This window comes from Ranitomeya variabilis, chromosome 1 (genome assembly GCF_051348905.1).
Source record: "Ranitomeya variabilis isolate aRanVar5 chromosome 1, aRanVar5.hap1, whole genome shotgun sequence".
In the NCBI taxonomy this organism is placed as follows: Eukaryota; Metazoa; Chordata; class Amphibia; order Anura; family Dendrobatidae; genus Ranitomeya; species Ranitomeya variabilis.
Genome location: NC_135232.1, coordinates 746,105,622 through 746,125,441, shown reverse-complemented (window position 1 = coordinate 746,125,441; position 19,820 = coordinate 746,105,622). Strand labels below are relative to the sequence as shown.

At 42.5% G+C, this 19,820-nt stretch overlaps 1 protein-coding gene across 2 annotated transcripts in view; it reads right to left on the bottom strand.

Annotated features, from left to right (window-relative positions):
- Positions 1–1,402: 1,402 nt before the first annotated feature.
- The window catches only part of SAMD4A (sterile alpha motif domain containing 4A), a 116,177-nt gene continuing 97,759 nt past the window's right edge, over positions 1,403–19,820 (bottom strand). The window contains exons 4-13 of one of the 2 annotated variants that reach the window (XM_077269881.1): positions 17,988–18,251; positions 15,122–15,231; positions 14,731–14,817; positions 14,304–14,592; positions 13,871–13,956; positions 12,182–12,300; positions 10,988–11,216; positions 7,475–7,601; positions 4,982–5,065; positions 1,403–2,628 (exon numbers count right to left, since the gene is read on the bottom strand). In XM_077269881.1, coding sequence (XP_077125996.1) covers positions 2,600–2,628; positions 4,982–5,065; positions 7,475–7,601; positions 10,988–11,216; positions 12,182–12,300; positions 13,871–13,956; positions 14,304–14,592; positions 14,731–14,817; positions 15,122–15,231; positions 17,988–18,251 — 1,424 coding nt within the window. In that variant the 3' untranslated portion in view covers positions 1,403–2,599. The remainder of the gene's footprint in view (positions 2,629–4,981; positions 5,066–7,474; positions 7,602–10,987; positions 11,217–12,181; positions 12,301–13,870; positions 13,957–14,303; positions 14,593–14,730; positions 14,818–15,121; positions 15,232–17,987; positions 18,252–19,820) is intronic. The other variant, XM_077269889.1, reaches the window with a different exon arrangement.

The window sequence follows — 19,820 nt, the reverse complement described above, 5'->3', positions numbered from 1 at the left end:
ATAATAAAAAAAAAAATAATAATAATACATGGCATCTGTCAAAATTATATAGCACCTTCAATATATAGCATCTCTCCACTAAAATATAGCCTCCAGACTATATATACATTGTGCAGTATGAAGATGATGGGTGCTAGATATGACAGCTATGTTCACATGGCTGATTCTTCTTCATACAGAAATAGAAAAATCTGCTAATATCTGCAAGTTTGCGGTGCTGCAGAAATGCATGCAGATTAGCCCTGTTCAATAGGGCTTAGCCAAATGTGGCTACCAAGAGGGTGTCCGTGAAGACGCCATGTGAACATACTTTAAGGGGCAAAAAATATTTGCCATTACATAAAAATTGTATTGTAGACTAAAAAAAAAATAATAATTTCCTTTTCTGACAGAATAAGGGAAGTCAAGTTTGATTTTGCCAATATATAGAACACATCGATATAGCACGTAACGTGGGTTATGTGCCACTCACAGAAGTTGTAGGTTTCTTTTTATTTCACCACCTTGTTTTGGAGATTTCAGGTACGTGCATTTGTTATAAACTTTCTGGGAATGTATTTCCTGATAGGATGAAGTCCTAATTTTTGCGACAATAAAAAACAAAATTTATTGGACTGACAATATGGTCAAATAGAGAATGGATATTCTATAGTTACATATGTTCTTCCATCAGTAAGGTCTAATGCAATGACATGGCAAGAGCATCTGTTCCTAGAAAGTCAGAAGCCAATAAAAAACTTTTTGAATGTTTTTAATAACAGTCGAATGTGTTAATGTATTTGCTGCATTTGGGGCGATATCATGCACACAGCCATATTAGTTGTATTTTGCTCACAGCCTGCTATGGGCTCAAACTGTACCATGACCCTTTCATTTTATAAGGTTGTCTTTTTCTTCATTAATTCCTAATTAATCTGTAAAAAAAATTAAATAAATAAAATGATGGCAAGTTCCAGTGCATGCCATTAGAAGCATTGCTTCTCTGACGATGACTATGGTACCTCACAGAAGCACCAGACAACAGGTTAAGGGACCTACAGCGCTGTGTGCATTCACCATTTTCTCCCATCTCGTCAGTTTAAGTCTGGCCGCAGATGCACTGACATTTGGCCACTACAAGGGAAAATAACCCTTAGTACAAAACATTAATTATGCTAATAATCACATTGTTCATGGCTAAGCTTGCCATTAAGTTTGGAAAAAAATTACAAAAAAAAAAAGTTACTCCAAGGATGGCCCAGTGGAGGAATGAGCAGGAGACTTTGGAATCCCATGACAAGCCGCTGTCATTTAGCAGATGCAGTGGGGTTATTGCAGCAATATTTGTTTTACTTTAGAGTACGGAATTAGTACTTTTCTTGCCTCTGGCAAATCTATGTACGAATCTCCATAAGCAGCACTAAAATCCCAGCAGCAGCATTTATTTCAAAACTACCAACAGCTGAATAGCCTTTGTACTCCTCAAAAAAAAAAAAATACACAAAAAGGTAAAATAAAACAAAACTGCACAATAAAAACGTTGAAATGATACAATTGCAAATAAAGCAGAGGACGAGGATGCTCAGCAAAGTCTTTTTCAGAGACAAAGAATAAAAACATAAGAAAAACCTAAGAAAAAAAAAACAACTCTGCTCTTTTCTTCTTTTCACGTTCCACAACTTTCCATAAACACCCCAAATCTTCACCCCTGACTTAATTGGCCCCACAAAGCTGCCCATAGACATTAGAAGTTTGATCCCCAATTTTTTTTTACCCAGTTTGATTTATTTTTAAATTAACTGTTATTTTTCAAAATGAATTGGTTGAATTTTTTTTTTTAAATATGCCAATTGTTTTACAAACAATTCAGGTCAGTGCCATCCAAGAGAGGACAGACTTTCTTCTGATATCTATGGCTAGCTACACATAGGCCTATCTAACAAAAAAAAATAATGGCCCCTGCGGGACCCCAGAATCAAAACCTTGAAAACACTTTCTATTTCCATAAGAAAATTTTGGCTCTTACATGACGCAAACCGGCTGCTATTCATAATTAAAAAAAAAAAAAATAAATCTATGAATATTTAGATACAGAAGGCATACCTGAAGAACCGATGTACCCTTAACTTGTAAACATGAGTAATTTGTGTTTTTGTTGTTTTTTCTTTTTTGTTTTTTAACTAAGGGGGAAAACAAATTCAAAATACTGTAAATGTATCGGGGAAAAAAATGCAGCAGAACAAAAACCTCTTCCTTCTTCCGTTGTTTGGTCACATGTCAGGTCCCCAGTGATGGGTCAGACATGTTTTGTCCAGTGGCAGCAAAACTTCTTGCCAATCACATTTCATGCGTTTCCCGCTCATAACATGAAGCTTTTCATTCAGGAAACTGATCAAATGGAAAAAGTTTATATTTTCATTTCACAAAGTAACAAAATAGCCAATTTTTTTCCCTTGCAAGCTCAGGTTATGCTTCCACTCGTCCGTCCTTCTACAATAACAAGGGGGTGTAGGCAAAATTGTGTTTGGCGCATCCAGGGAAGAGAGAGTGAGCAAAACCAAACACTGCACCAGCAGTTCCGTGTGTTACGCCCAGCGCTGCCACAAAGTACCGTTTCGCATCAGATAGTGGATGTTTTGTCTACACCATCTGCAAAAAAAAAACAAAAAAAATGTATTGAGGACAGTGAATGGTCAACGGAAAGTTCAGGTTAACCTCATTGCTGTTGCATGTTAGGCCAGTAGGTGTGATAAGACACTTAAGGCATATATCCTAAATGTAAGCCACAGAGAATAACATGATAAAGAAATACCTAACAAAAGAAGGCTCCATTTAAAGGCATTTGGCGAATAAAAACATGTTTATTTCAATATATTAAAAACCAAAACCATCAAGGTAAGTAAAAAAGATAGATTGATGAGAACAGCACAACATGAGGAAATATGGTGGTATATCCACGGCGATATCACGGGAAGTTCTTTATCTTAGTCGCCTTGACTCGGTCCCTTTATGGTCATTTGACCACTTGGTAGGCAGCGGTGCTGCGGCTTATGGGGCCTACTTTGATCACTTCCGGGTATCGGGCTGCCTTCTCTATGTTATACCATTATCACCTAGACAACGGCGTCAACACTAGATGGAGGAAAGCACATGATTTTTGGACTACACACCTGTCCTCTCTGATAAGTTATTGGCACTATAAAAAGGTACCTTACCAGTGTCTAACCACCCCTAGAGGAAGCATTTCAATGCGAAACGCGTGTCAGGTGTGGTGGATGCCTGGACCTTTGCTCATTTAATTGGTCATGAAGGCTATCTCTTTATATTTATTAAGAATGCTTATATGATTTGCAGGATTTGTCTATTAACTATGCTCTACCATGAGCATTTCTTACTATCCAGTATACTTCTGATAGCTTAATTTTCTGTGGATGCAAAGACTTTAACCATTTTTAATTTATTGCATTTATTGATATGTATTAAACAGCGTTATGCCCAGTATATCTTCAAAATGGTTTGGTAAAATAGTTTTCCTGCTACTCATAATCTTCGGTAAACCCACATGGGATATATGTGTCATCATTAACTATTTTATGTATACGTTTCAGGTTTATTACCCAAACACACTAGTATTTGTATGTACCTTCACTGTATTGGCCCAGGCTGTACCACCATATTTCCTCATTTTGTGCTGTTCTCGTCAGTCTATATCTTTTTTTACTTACCCTGATGGTTTTGCTTTTTAATATAAATTGAAATAAACGTGTTTTTATTTGCCTATAAATGGAGCCTTATTTTCTAAGGTGTTTCTTCTTCAGTAGGTGTGATAATTAGATGGGTAGCTAGAAAAGAGAGCAAAATGTTAGGTGGTGGCCACCATCCCACCCATAAATAGAGGAGGTGGGCACAAAGATTACATGTATAAATTACCATGGGATAGATAGTATTGCCGAATGGCCATTAGGGAACTCCAAAACCTCCAGGATGGAGGAGGCCCCAGAACATGGAAGGTGGGGGTCACAGAGAGAAATGCCATGCAGGAGAGAGGAAGGGGAATGGCAGACAGAGGCCAGGGTTACCTGAGAAAAGGGCTGCACAAGTGGGGTCTCAGAGAGGAAGGCTGCTCAATGGTGGTAAGACGTTGCAAAGGAACGAGATGCATTGTAGGGGGAAAAAGGATGTGCAAAGGGGTTGCAGAGGCCAAGTATAATGGCCACATAGGGAAAAAAAAAAAAAAGCATGAGCAAGGATAGTGGGGGAGGGTACAGTGAGAGACCACTAAGGGGAGCACAGGATAAAAGGCCACACAAAAGTGCCATGTATGGGGGGCAGAGAAATGGCCTGTGGGAGAACAGCCGCACAAAAAGAGAGGGGCACAAGAAAGGCCACACACTAATACACAAGAAATTTTCGGTCTGTGGAATTCTGGATTCGGAATACACCAGGTATGCACTCCTGTGCACTCACCACAAAGGGCCTGAGGTTTAAACACTGCCATTTGGTGGATTTTAGTGGACTGACCTTGCTCCTAATTTCAGCCCCCCCATCTGCACTAGTTTCCCTGTCCTTTCTGACTGCAGGGAATTATGAGACCCACCATTGATCTCAGGCTGGAAAACTGCACCCAATTTACCAAATCAGCACTCAGCAATGGCAATGGGTTTTGTGCGTCTCCCTCCTGCAATCACACAGTGTACAGACATGTTGTTTTGCTGTTACATCGGATCCTGCTTTGCAATAACCTCACATACCTCGGCCCACCACAAAACTGACTTTGGCAGCTGCAGACTGACATTCTATCACTGGACCGCCAGAGCTTTCCTGCTGCAGGACTCCAAACAGCAGACTCTTCTGTAGTCTAAGTGGTGATTTCATTGGCCGGATTTACAAAGCAAAGCCAGAAAATAGACATTTTGTACATGTATTACGTCTGGCAGACATTCCTCTTCTGGGCCGTCTCCTCCCCGGGTATTTTTAGCTGAGCTATATTTGCAATGCTTACCGCTCAGAGCATGCTCAGTCATACTCAGACACAGCGATTCCAGACGGTTATTGATATCGGGTTCAGTTGCTGGTATTGGAAAATCTAGAGATGGAGAAAAAAAAAAATAAAAAATGACCCAATGTTTGAATTTTTAGAAATTCCGTCACACGATCAGTCCCTCGTGGATGAGGAATTTGCTATTACGAGGCCGTACCACGGAGCACTAAATATAAAAACCAACAGGTGTATTATTAAATCATTAGGAATAAGACATTAAAAAGGTGGAAAATCCAGAGATGAAGTTGGCATTTAACGTTCTGGTAGAGAAAAGCAAGCCGTTTTTGCCTAATTTTACAAATTTCTGCTGCAAAACAGTGACTCTCAGGGAATGCTGGGACCTGTAGTATTACAACAGCTGTAGAGTCACTGGTTTAATGTACCCTCAGAATAGAGGGAAAAAAAATCATTAGACACTATGCAAACTTCACACCAATTGATTCAATCGTTACCATTTGCTCTAATGATAACACTAAGTTTAATATACAACAGAAGTAAAATTGTTGCAAAATTTGCATTGGCAAAAAAACACATGTAGCAGGCACATTTTCTGCTGCAAAACCACTGTCCATTCACTTCAATATTTATTTATATATATTTTCATAACTATGAAACTTGTAAATTCACACTGAGGGCATCAAAACTATGAATTAACACATGTGGAATTATGTATATTCTAGGTTCTTCAAAGTAGCCACCTTTTGCTTTGATGACTGCTTTGCACACTCTTGGCATTCTCTTGATGAGCTTCAAGAGGTAGTCACCGTAAATGGTTTTCCAACAATCTTGAAGTAGTGTATTTTTCGGACTACAAGACGCACTTTTTCCCCCCCAAAAAAGGGGGGAAAATGGGGGGGGTGTTTAATAGTCGCAATGCAGGCTTACCGTGGCGGCAGAGGTGCGGCGGCAGAGGTGTGGGGATGAGGAGACACAGTGAGCAGGGTCCCTTTCCCCGGTGAGGTGATGCAGCAGCCCGGTAATGCAGCAGAGCCGGGTGAATCCTGTTATCGGTGGTGGCGGCCATCTTCCTGAGGCTGCGCGTGCGCAGATGGAGCGCTCTGCTGCCCGGGGCTTCAGGAAAATGGCCGCGGGATGCCGCGCGTGCGCAGATGCGAACTCGGCTTGAGAAAGGCATTTGCCAAAACGCGCGTCGGGGTAGACAGGTGTGGGGTGCTCGCACATTGGTGCTGTCACGCTGTTTGGTATGTATACCTTGTACCTTTGTCTTATTTTACCGATACCTGCTATTAGCATTATATATCAATGACGGTATTGATACACTGATGGGGATTCTATTTGGACATTTTTTATACTGATATTGCTGATATATCCTTTTGCACCCACCCCTGCTCCTTTTCGTGTACGTGCTGATGGCGGCACGGGGACCTTTCCGATTTGCTGTTTTTTAGCCTGTTGTGATCAATAAAGTTTTTTTTGTACTTTGCATAGATTTGGACTTATGACTGCGTTTGTGTGTATAGTTTGTTCTTAACAGTTGTTGTAGAGATGTGTCTGCTGCTAGAACTCTGTGTGGCATTGACCTGATCTCTAATCTGAGCTGCTGTTAACCTGCGATTTCTGAGGCTGGTGACTCGGATACACTTATCCTCAGAAGCAGAGGTGACTCTTGGACTTCCTTTCCTGGGGCGGTCCTCATGTGAGCCAGTTTCTTTGTAGCGCTTGATGGTTTTTGCCACTGCACTTGGGGACACTTTCAAAGTTTTTCCAATTTTTTGGACTGACTGACCTTCATTTCTTTAACTAATGATGGCCACTCGTTTTTCTTTACTGAGAATTTGTATTATGGCAAGAAAAAAGCAGCTAACAGTCTATTCAGTAGGACTATCAGCTGTGTATCCACCAGACTTCTGCTCAACATAATTGATGGTCCCAACCCCATTTATAAGGCAAGAAATCCCATTTACTAAACCTGACAGGGCACACCTGTGAAGTGAAAACCATTCCCTGTGATTACCTTTTGAAGCTCATCAAGAGAATGCCAAGAGTGTGCAAAGCAGTCATCAAAGCAAAAGGTGGCTACGTTAAAGAACCTAGAATATAAGACATATTTTCATTTGTTCACACTTTTTTGTTAAGTATATAATTCCACGTGTCATAGTTTTGATGCCTTCAGTGTAAATTTACACTTTTCATAGTCATGAAAATACAGAAAAATCTTTATATGAGAAGGTGTGTCCAAACTTTTGGTCTGTACTGTATATATAAATATAATTTAGGAGGTTCTCTGCCTAAATATATCTACAGAAGCCACCACTAGGGGGAGCTTCCCATATATATTGAATGTAATAAAACAGAATGCAATGAGCTCCTACTAGTGGTGGCTGCAGGTAAGCAGAATTTTATCATTAGTCTCGGTCTATGAAGTTGATTTGGAGCAGTGTATCAGAAAAATGCAAGTCCTTAGATAAGATATTAAGCATGAAGCACGCTTACCTGGCTGTTGAAACATAAGCATTGTCTGTGGGGAGGTATGAACAGGCAGTGAGCGCGTTCTTTGCACGGAGCTGTGAGATCGACTTGGCATACTATTACTCCCACCAGGGTTGGCAAACCACAGATTCTATTAGGAAAACCAAGAAGGACCCATAAGTGAGTAGATTGTACAAAATGGGGTCAAGAACACTGCACAAATAGGCACCATGCCCAGTCCCTGGCACATGTGTGGCAACCTATGGGCAGGGACGTGATCAGGGCAATACTGCCCTTAGTGGGCCCCCTCTTGATTCTGCTCACCGGGCCCCAGATCATAATAATATACCGTGACCCGCCATCGGCAGCACACATCTCAGCTCAGGGAGATTTCCTAGTGCTGCACAGCCATCAAAACAAAATGGTCGTGCATCTCCAGGGCTCCCTCTGCCTCTTCTGTGATGTGCTGGTGACGGATTGTGAGGAATTGGGGGTGGAGGACAGCAAATGATGATGAATTGAGAGTGAAAAGTGTGTGTGTGGGGGGGGGGGGCGCACATCAAATGATGATAAATTGAGGGTGGGAGAGGGCAGTTGATAATGAATATAGGATGGGGATGGGAGAGAGGACATGACAATGAATTTGGATGGAGGGGGGTATGTAAATATAATGAATTGGGGAGCAGGAGGTACAGAGTGGGGGGCGTTGAGGATGAAGTGACTGGTAAATGACTGGTAATGAATTGGGGGAAAGGCTAATTAATTTATATATTTATTGGGTGGGAAAGTGGCTATTTATAGTTAGTGGGGGCACAGTGGTGGATTATAATTCATATTTGGAATGGTGGGCTGCATAATAACTAATTATAAATTAATGGGTGCACGTCTTTATTCAGCTGCATACTGTAGAAATTGGGGAATGTGCTCTGAAAGCAGTGCTCTAGATAACTCGTTTTCTGCAGATATGAGTCCTGGCTGGAAGAAGTGATGGCTGACTGCGCTGGGTGAAGAAGAAAGGCAAAGATTAAGGCCTTCAACTAGACGTCACCGGCAAGTCAGTTTATTACCCGTACACTTGCACTGTATACTATATAGGGGGATCCTGTGTATAATGTCACTGGTGATCACTGTATTACACTATATACAGAGCTCCTGTGAATAATGTCACTGGGTATCACTATTACCTGTACACTGACACTATATTCAGAGCTCCTGTGTGTAATGTCACTGGTGATCACTGTATTACCTGTACACATTATCGCAATACACTGTATACTATATACAGTGCTCATGTGTATTGTGGTAATATTAGCATTGTGTTTTTTTTTTATTAACCATAGCCATCAGTATTGTAGTACTTGGTCAGTATGTAGTGGTAATATGTTGTGTGGTCATGGTGTAGCGGTATTTATTCCTTGTATGTGGCATTATTGGTAATTTTAAAAGAAAATGTATGCGACTCATTCCTTTAAAGAAAAAAAATATATAATAGGTTAGAGTAAGGCTGGCCAAAAGAGTCTACCTTGTCGTGGTTGTGACTTAAAAAATCTTTTGGCCAAAACAAAAGCTGCTGGCTAGGGTTGAGCGAAACGGATCGTTCATTTTCATAAGTCGCCGACTTTTGGCAAAGTCGGCGTCTCATGAAACCCGACCCGATCCCTGTGTGGGGTCGGCCATGCGGTACGCGATCTTGGCGCCAAAGTCGCGTTTCGTATGACGCGTTTAGCGCCATTTTTTCAGCCAATGAAGGAGTGTGGGCAGAGTGATGACATAGGCGTTAGGGGCGTGCATGGCTATCATCATTTTATCGCTTGTGCGCAGTAGGGATTTGCAATGTGTAGCACGAGATTTTCTGTAGAGAGAGAGAGAGAGAGAGAGAGAGAGAGAGAGAGAGAGAGAGAGAGAGAGAGAGCGAGAGAGAGAGAAAAAAAAAAAACACAACAAACAAACAAAAAAAAAAACCATTGACTTGCATAGGGTTTCGTGTTCCGGCCGATCCTCGACTTTTCGCAGTAATCGGCCGATTTCGTCCGACTCGACTTTTCAAAAAGTCGGGTTTCGCAAAACATGACTCGACCCTAAAAAGGTCAAAGACGCTCAACCCTACTGCTGGCTATATGTGTGATTGGTGAGGACGTGGTGGAGATGTGGAGTTTTTCCAAGAGTGGACAGTGGGACTGTGGAAGACTAGAGGGGTGGAGGCGAGCTGGATGTCAGGAAGGTCTGAAAATATTGCCAGTATGGGGCCCTGAAATTCCTGCTTATGGGTAAACCCATGAAGAGCACTACAGTCAAGCAAATTCTAGCTTGAAATAGTTGATAACAGAAGACAATAAACTGCAATATAGAGTTTAATTAAAGCCCGATAGGCCACGTAGAGCACTACATAAAAAGCGGGCATTATATATAACGGACAGTATGGGATATAACGAAAAGGGAGTTTATTATTGCATCTTACAAATCTAGGCTTCGTAATCCCGATCCTAATTATTCCAGGTAACACCTCTGGACCAACATCAACCCCAAAAATAGTTTTATTAAAAGCCTGCTCTTACTCCACATCTGTAGTTAGAAGGAGCTTTTGGCCAAATATGTTTTCTTAAAGGGCCAGCACCACTATGTAAGGACAAACTCCATACTTCCCACCTAAAAGTACATTTTTTTTTTTCCAGCTGGAGCTGTTTTTTTTCACCTGGTCCGCTCCTGGATCCAGAGCTTAAAGTCACTTTGCGGGCCCCTTTGGTACCCCCTCTGCAGGGAACACAGGAAATGCCTGCAGTCTGTTCTCACTACTTTTTTTTTTTTTTTTATTTCTTTAAAAGGATCCAGACATGTGGAAAAAATAGAACATGGTTAAGTAATCATGTGTCCGGGAGGGACGTCTCCTACTTATTTTATCGTGGCGTCGTAGTGTTTGTAATTTAGGTTCCAAAACATTGTGGAAAAAAAAAGAAAAAGAACACTGGTGTCACAAAAAAAATAAATTGAAAAATAACTGAATATTTGGGGGAATGGAGGCGGGTATGGTGGGATGGTTAGCCCCATTCTATATATCACTGATTGCTCATGTAGCTTGAAGGGGTCATATCCGGCTCAATGCCCTCCTGCCATAATATGCAAATTTCCTAGGAGCATTGCATGGCTTATAAGCCTCCTCACACTGGTATGTCAGAAACGTTACCCCTTAGATGTCCTGCCATAAGACACCAGCATAAGTAGCCCGTGGTAGGTTGGGGGCAGATTTTGCATTGAAGCCCATGAACATGTTACATTTCTAACTCCAAGAATATTTTGCACAAAGAGCAGCGACTCTTTAGGGCTCCATAGTTGTTGCACAGGTAGACTGCAGCAAAGACAGCTGCCTAGCATTATAAAACGCCAATAGTCCGGCATCTCATGATGGAGAAATAGTTTTTTTATTATGGCAAGATCAAGAAAGCAGAGTTGGAATCAGTGAATTTGGCCCCACGCCAAGTACTGCAGCCCTCCAAAGATGTTCCCTTTAGGAGATGAATTTGCATATTCTGGTGCACCAACCTGTCTCCCCTGCTTCAGCATTGCAGGATTGTTGGACGTTGTTCGCTGCGTCACCCCCAGGAGGCTGCTTGGACCCAGCAAACCAAGTCGTGTGCTGGGGAGGTTCCGGGAGGGGATCTGAAACTGCCGGGGGTTTCTTCTTGCTATTGCTGCCCCCACAGATCCAGCTGTGGGCAACGAGTTGGACTGTCCAAACCCTCGGCTGCCAATGAAGACATCAACGCTGGTCCTGGTGACGGAGACATTTAGAGATTTAGAACAAAATCGACACAGGAAAACAAAAGTACATTCCTTTTAGAAATTGTAGCCCCAGATGCAACACTGGTTAATTTATGTAAATTAGCTCTCTTCTAGAAGGAAAGTGTCTAGTGACACCTATAGGTGGCCCTATAGAACAGATCTGTAGTTTCTGCCGATAATTTACACACATTTTCCCAGAAAGCATTGCCTTTACGACTTCCTATTCCAGCTACTCCTCAGCGAGCAGAGAGGGCTCCTTCCTTGCAATCATATGCAGTGCTACAATTCCTTATTGCAGTTGGGTCTTATTTCTGTTCATACTGAACCTCCTTGTGCATGGAAATAAAGGCAAGGACTAGAGGGCTACCATCACAGCAGAACGCCAGAAGGAGTTAGCTGAGGGTCTGAGCACAATTGGGTGTCCAAACACTGCATTGGTTGCCATTATCATGCAATAACTAGATGGCTGCAACATTAAAGGGGTATAATGAAATTAGAGAAACTCATTTTCTCCAAAAACCGCACCATACCTGCCTACAAATTGCAATTTGAATTTTACGAGTACTTCTCCTTTAAAAAGAAAAAAGTGATGGAGATTTACATTCCCCGAGCTGGTGTATGCAGCTGAAATTTCAATGACTTACTGCTGCAGCCTGGGGGAGACGAGGAAACCCCTCATCCTTTTCCTAAAATAATACATCAATGTCATAAATTTTAATTGAAGTAATCAAAGCAAAAAGGATTGGAGGCTTTTCCTGCGCAGAACTTCCCAATCCCAGACCTGCAGATCGCTGGCAGCGCTGTAATGTATGCTCAGGAATTTTTACTGCAAAGAAAAAGAAAAAAAAAAAAGAAAAAACCCCATAGCCTGCAGACAGAGATGGGTTTCCCAACAAGCTGATGAAATGCAGTCACTAAGGTAACTAGCACACGGGGGATCTGAACCCAACCTACTTTCTCTGCTGCCGGTACCCAGCAACATCCAAGAGGGTTTTCCGTGGAAAAGACCTGTATAGCTTCTGTACTTGCTGTTTCCATGACAACAGTCTCTTCTTCTGTGTCTCTGTAAAGGCCTGTGCAAATACATCATTTTATCGGACTGCACCAGAATAAAGCACTATGCAATGGAAAGCATCTGCAACATTGGAACAGATTTCTGATACACAAATATAATGTTTAAAAAACATAAAATCCCAGCAAATATGTACACAAATTACACGCAGATCTTGCTAGGACCAGCTCTGCTACCTCAGGTAGGATTTTCCTATAGGCAAAATCTAATGAAGCAGCCTTCTTCCCTAAAACGAGAATTTCTGGATACTTTCAAGAGCGCATTGCTACGGAGGTCATCCGTGGTTCAAAGATGTCTGCAGGGACCACCCTCCTTCCCAGCTGCCTGCACAGTAGAGCACGAGTGCTTGTGCGTGTGTACTATGTGCCGCCATCATGATTTGCATCCCCCCTTACCCCACTGGGGTGTAAGGGGTAAGGCTTCTCCCAGAGGACCCTTATTACCCCACTTCAGTCCTTTTTAGATTCTTATTTTGAAGTATATGGTGCAATTTCTTGCACCAAATTTTTCAAAATGACACACGGCAAAATAAATGAAAAAAAAAAAAAAAAAAAAAAAAAAATCCAGGCTGCACGAGTACGTTTAGCAAATATTATGCACACTTTTTAGAATTATCACAAATAATAAAAATCAACTGCAAACATCGGGTTTTAGAAGGGAAAAAATTCACACAATAGTCAGAGGAAAAAGAAGAAAAATAGGTGCAGCCTAAAGGAAGAATTTGATGAAAAACAAAAAAAAAAAAAACAACCACAGAAAGTAGAAAAAAAAACATACAGACACAAATGCAATAATTAAATCAGGACCTGCGTATGTGTGTGGTGGAATTACAATGTTCAATCAATTATACCTACCCTCACCTGAGACACCAATGATATCATGAAAATGGCCCAAAAAAACGACTGTGGCCAGCGCCCATATACGGTGGGGCACCGTGGCAAGCACCCATATACGGTGGGGCAAAAAAAAAAAAAAGTCTCATCCCATAAACATATAGGAGCTGAATACAGGATAGGGGATACATGTGGGGTCACTGATTGATTGGACCCCCACCAATTAAATGAAACACCCCAAGCTCCCCATATTAATGGCACAGTAGTGTGCATGTGCGGCCAACAGACCTATAGACAATGAATGGAGCAGTGGTCACACATACTCACTACCACTATATATACACACTTGACTAGTGGTGGTCCCAGTGGCCAGACCCTTAAGCGATCCAATCCTGTGATAAACAATAAACACTAAAGCACTACAGAGTGCAACTTTTGTGTTTTTTGTATATGGAGGTAGCTGCTCCTAGTATGCACCTGAAGTGCCAGTCAGTCTTTTTGTCATCTGATCTAATCCTGTGGACAGAGAATATATTTATTTTATGGGACAATCCTTTTTAATTAGCAGTGTTCTCAAGTTTAAAAGTCATTCACTATCCACAGGTTAGGTGATAACTTTCCGATCACTGGGGTCCAGCTGCTGTGGCCCAAACAATCCAAAGAGAAGGGGCTCGGAAGATCCCTGCGTGAATGGAGACTGGAAAGTTGGATAGGGGATAACTTGAGAGTGTCACTTACTTCATGAATAAGGCATTTGTCAATCAGCTGCAAATACGAACTAATGTTCTCTTCATCTGGTCTAGACACCAGGAGCTGAGTACAAACTGGGGAAAAAAAACACAAACAGGATAATAAATGGTGACAGGTCAATAATATGAGAAAAAATAAACATGGCTGATATTCCTATTTCTCAGGGGGAGACCATGCTCAACCACTATTGCTACCACATGGGAACAAAGTTACAGGATTCTTCCAAAAATAGCACCACACCTGCCCAGTGGTTGTGTCTGGTATTGCAACTCAGCTGCAGCGAATGGGGTTAAACTGCAATACCACAATCAACCTAGACAGAAGTAGTGCCATTTTTTGGGGGAACAAAAGATGGACCTTCTTGGAAAGTCATTTAATGAAACCCTTTTAAAGTTTATGCTTCTAGGTTTGCATTGCTTACCTTTACCCATTACCCTTGTGAACTGTCCTGGAAGATCCCCTTCAGGTAAAGGGACGCCCCCACTTTCGCCCTCTAGGTTGCCCATATGGTGCTGCTGAATTCCTCCAGAAGCAGAGTCTTTGCTTTCTGATCCTTGACCCTCAGTGCCTAGTAATGACGACTGAGGGTCCGACTCCCGGCTGTGGTTTTCAGCAGTGGAGTTTTGTGCGGAGTAGGATTTGATGGGTGTGAGTATCATCTGGTGCAGCTCCTGGAGCGGCCCCCGCAGGTTGCCCCCTTCTAGGATGTCCTGTGCAATGTAAGATGATGCTGATGAGATACATGGATGCCCACTTCCACAATCAGCACAGAAGACACTTAATCATCACCTTTGAGGGATCTTGGACCGGTGGGAACTCTTACCAGTGAGTCCCATGGGAACACTTACCCTTTCCAATGACTTCAGCAGAATGTGCCGCTCTTTCAGCTTCTGGATACTGATGACTATTTTGTGCCTTGCACCTTTTGTAACATTCTGAAATAATGGGAACAAAAAATATATATATTGTTTTTTTTATAAAAATCTCGAAAAACCAAACTCCCCAAAACATACAAGTCTGCCTGTGATAGGACTAGCTCCATGCCCACCACCCAGAATAAAAAACCTAGTAGCCCAACCACTTTCTGCACCAGTGATTTCTACTCAGGACCCAGCAAGAAGCCATCACATGCAGCTCTACGCAACCTGGGGTCCCTCAGCTGTTGCAACACTACAACTCTCAGCATGTCCTGACAAGTTTATCACAGTAATAGAATTAAAAGAAAAAATCTTGGCGTACCTGAGCCTCCAGCTGACACTCATTGAGGGACATCATCTCCTCATAAGTCATCTGAGAAAACAGGGCTGCGTACTTGTGCAAACGAAGACTTTTGAGCCACGCGGGCACATCTGCAAAACAAGTGTTTGGTGGAACTCAATGCAAATCAGCCAACAAAAAGGATTCCCACACAAATCATTAGATTCTTCACATTAGAAAGATCTTAGACCCAATAAGGCTGGAGTACTTACTATGAAAATGAAAAACTGACTATTATACAGAAACTGAAACGAGCTTGTTATGAGTCAAATCAAATGAGCTTGAGTCCAGTGTTTTTAGTCTTCGCCCCCTGCCTGACCGCTATAGCTTGTACTTCGCAGTGTGAGGTTTCAGTAGCAGGATTAGGATTGAAGGACATTGAGGATCTGTCAATCAGAATCAGGGGGGGGGGGGGGGGGGATTCAGCAGCAGCAGGGAGGCAGAACACTAAGGGGCTGTCAATCAGACCAGGTAGGTGGAGATTCAACAGCAGCAGGGAGGCAGAACACTGAGGGGCTGTCCATTAGCCAAAGGAGATGGAGATTCAGCAGCCACAGTAGCAGTGAGGAGGAAGACTGAGGGCCTGACAAATCTATCTAAGTGGATTGAAATATAATTACGGTATACAGCCACACTCATATAGACATTCATAATAAGTACACTAGCCTCATCAGATCAGATATCCATTTACTAACGAATGCAGTTTTTATTGTGAAATCTGGTGACAAATGTATCAGGATTCTTAATTTCAGAATCCATCCTAATTAATAAAAAAAAATTAGGGAAGCATGCAGCTCTAATTGTTCTTACAATTCTTGACAGAATGAGAAAGATCCTAGTGTAAGACAGTGGGGCTCATTGGACGTTGTTTGTATTTGTCATGCAATGGACACAACACAGCAGACGACAATGGCGACCAACACACCTCATGGACTTATAAAGGCGTTTGTGTGGAATTATGCAAGTGTACAATGGAGGCTCTGATTTCCCAGCAGCCGTATTATGTAGTAATGAAGAGTCTATATACATTTCCTACTGTTTATGTTCAGAAGTGAGGACATTGTAACATTGCCTAAAATTATTCCATGTATAAATAACCCTAAAACGATGAATATACTGAAGCAATGTGACCTGAAGACAGACAGGAGACGTGCAGCATGTGAGGACAGAGGAGTCTGGTGCCGGGAGCGGACCCTCGGGTGTGAAGACCTATGTGCCCAGAGTGTCCAGGACTGTTCGTTCCACTTTTTGAAATTCAGAAAAGTGATTCACAGTATGGAAGGGGGGGGGGGGGGGACATATAGCATAAATAGAAAGATTGCAAAATAAAAATAAAATTACAGAATTAAAAAAAATAAAATACATTCTCCTGATTAATAAGAAATATTTGTGTTTCAGCCATTTTCCCCTTTCTCTCAGCAGACGTCCTCGTGTGCCCCTCCGCTGGCTTGAAGCATTCTGGAAGCGTTCGATAGAAGTAAATGTACCACTAGCAGCTAGAACCCATTAGTTTAATTGTCGAATTGCAAACGGCACAACTTCACCCAGCTTCCAGGGGAGTTTTTTTTATAGCAAACATGGCTCCTCCTCAGAGTCTACCCCAAGACCACTTGCAACCCGGGTCATTCAGGGGGCATGAAATCTCGCAGCTGTCAGATAAGGAATCTCAGACCCAACACATGTGACCTCTCAGATAAAACGCATGGATCAAAGATGGTGCACACATGTAAGGATGAGACAAATCTGTACACGGGGCAGAGAGCCTGGCTGGAGCCATGCAAATTCTGTCAAGTCTTTCAGTGGAAATTGCGCATGGCCATCAATGCCACTTCCACAGCAAATGACTATGTTGCTACCAAGCTGTTTTTGTAAGGCGCCCATCTGTAGCAATGCAGAGGGCGTCGCATGTTATAGCAGAGGAGGAAGGTAAGAGAAATCGTTTTTTTCTTCATGTGTCTGAAAAGAGGTAGAACGGACATTATAACAGAAAGGGGACTAGAACAGGGGGAAACTGAACATTATTACAGACAGAAAGGGTCCCAGGACGGGGGATGAACATTATTACAGAAAGGGTCCCAGGACGGGGGATGAACATTATTACAGAAAGGGGCCCAGGACGGGGGATGAACATTATTACAGAAAGGGGCCCAGGACGGGGGATGAACATTATTACAGAGAGGGGCCCAGGACAGGGGGGACACTATTACAGAATGGGGCCTGGGGGGGGGGGGGACATTATGACAGGAAGGGGCCCGGGAAGGGGAATTGGGAGGTGTAGGGGAGACATTACAGAAGGGCGTCAGGGATTGGGAAGGGGGGGGGGGAGAAGGGGCGTTCTTATAGAAAAAGGCCCTGGATGGGTGGCCATTACAGAAAAGGGCCCAGGACGGGGGTGGTGGTTATGGTAGTGGGTGGAAAAGACTACAGAAAGGGGCCCGGGACAGGGGACATTATTACAGTAATGGGCCCAGGACGGGAGGTGGGGAGAGGATTACAGAAAGGGAACATTATTACATGGGGAAGATAGATAGGCATGACTCTAGAACACTACGGAGGCCTATACATCTGACACGCATGCAGATGGGGGGCTAATTGGACTCTAGTTACGCGTCTTGGCCCAAATGCCTATTTACTAGTGGCAGAAAGCCAGACAATGTGATATACCAGTATGTGTGACCATAAAATCCTTGGGGCTTTTGTAGTGCTCCCTCACTTCACATCTCCTGTCTCATTAGCTCATGCATGCTTGCCTCATGCTTTACACTGCAGTTCTTGCTGTAATCTGGTTTTACATTGCCCATTGTAAAGAACAGGCCGTTTACCTAGAAGGGGAACCTACTACACTCACCTTTCATCCCGCTTCCTTCATCTTGGAATGTATTACGTGCAGCAGAGGGGTCTTCTAAGTGCTCACTGCCCCCACTCCCCGAAGAGGCCACGCTGCTTTGGGGAGACAGAGGGGCATGATCAGATGAAACACCCTGCGATCCTCGAGCTCTCAAATCTTCATGAGACATCCACCCATGTCCTAGCGGCTGGTTCGGCACATTCATGGGCGGGGTAAGGGACACCGATCTTTTCAAGGGGCTGTGGTGCGACTGGCCTGAGAGAACTGAAAAAAAAAATGTAAAAATAAAAAAAAAAGAGGTAATATCACTAATAAACGGAAGAGAGAGAATAAGATTAAATTATGGGTATTGGCCAGGATTAAAGAAAAAAAATGGATGATTTCTTCCTTAAAAAAAAGAAAGTGTCTATAGGTCGTGTGTGGTATTACAGCTTGGCTCCATTCACTTCAATAGCATTAAACAGCAATTCCTATCAGGGGATTGCATGATAACATAGAATGTCAATCCGGTGGGAAAAATCCCGTAGTTTTTGTCTGCAGCCACACTGCTTTCCTGAGGACATGCCCCTTTAATGCCCATTTTCTGCCTCTCCATACCCTTTTCCCACTTGAAATTGCTTATTTCTATGTGGCTTCCAGCATATTTAGAGTCCCACAGATCTCTCCTTATTCCGGAAGTTGGCAAGAAGAAAATCTATTTAAAGACATCTCTGATTAAAGGGGCGATGTAGGATTTAAAAGAAAAAAAAAAAAAAGTTGAGAAACAACACCACCTATGGGCTATACATGGTATTGCAGTTTAGTTCTATTCAAATGAATCAGGCTCAATAGCATTACCAGACCCATCGCCGGGGAAGGGGAGAGAGTAGGTCCTGTTAAGGATTCTAAACAAACCCTTTAAATCTCTGAAGATTATAACTTTGTACAGCCATTATATAAATCTAGAATATTTGGTAATTTAGCACCTATTAAAAATGGGTATTTAAAGTTATAAAGGTGCCATCATTACGATTAGTGGTGCTTTAAGCCCCCCACAAACAAAAAAGTAACAGCATATCTTTGTGGTTAGCCATCACTTAATGAAATAGGAATACCCGTGAAAATCTCATTAAAGTGCCCCCATCAGCAGGATTGTGCTCGGTGACTACAGACAGTGTCAGGTCGGCGCGGTTATACTGATTACACTTATACCTGGTGATGAAATCCGTCTTGTGGTTGTTGTGGAATCTTTATTTTCAGGTAATGATATGCTTGTGCTACGAGGCGGGGCAGTGGGCGGGGATTCATGCGGTGCTCTGATTAGGTATTCACCAGTATGGCTTCTGACAGGTCACTGACTTGTCCCTTAGTTTACATAATGAATATTGTATATACATAATGAAAAAAATCCCCTTCTGCAGACAGCGGCCGTGGCCCCTGCGCTGCAGCATAATCACATGTGTACTGTGTTAATAAATGTGCTTGAGGTTATCCTCCTATTTAAAAAAGAAAAATCCATTTGAACATGGCGCCCTCTCAGTAGCGGCTATTGGTGTACATAGAGGTGATCCAATAGCAGCTATTGCTCATGCGTCAGAAACTTTTTTTTTCTAGCAAGATGGTGCTGCCGACGCCTGTACAATAGCAGCTATCAGATCACATCTATCTATCTATCTATCTATCTATCTATCTATCTATATACATACACACACACACACACACCCCGATAGCTGCTACTGCGCAGGCGTGGTGGGCGTCATTTTCATTTTTTTCTTTTTTTATCAGGATAACCTCAAATCATAATAATTATATACACAGTAAACATGTGATTATGCTGGCCGCCCCGGAGCACAA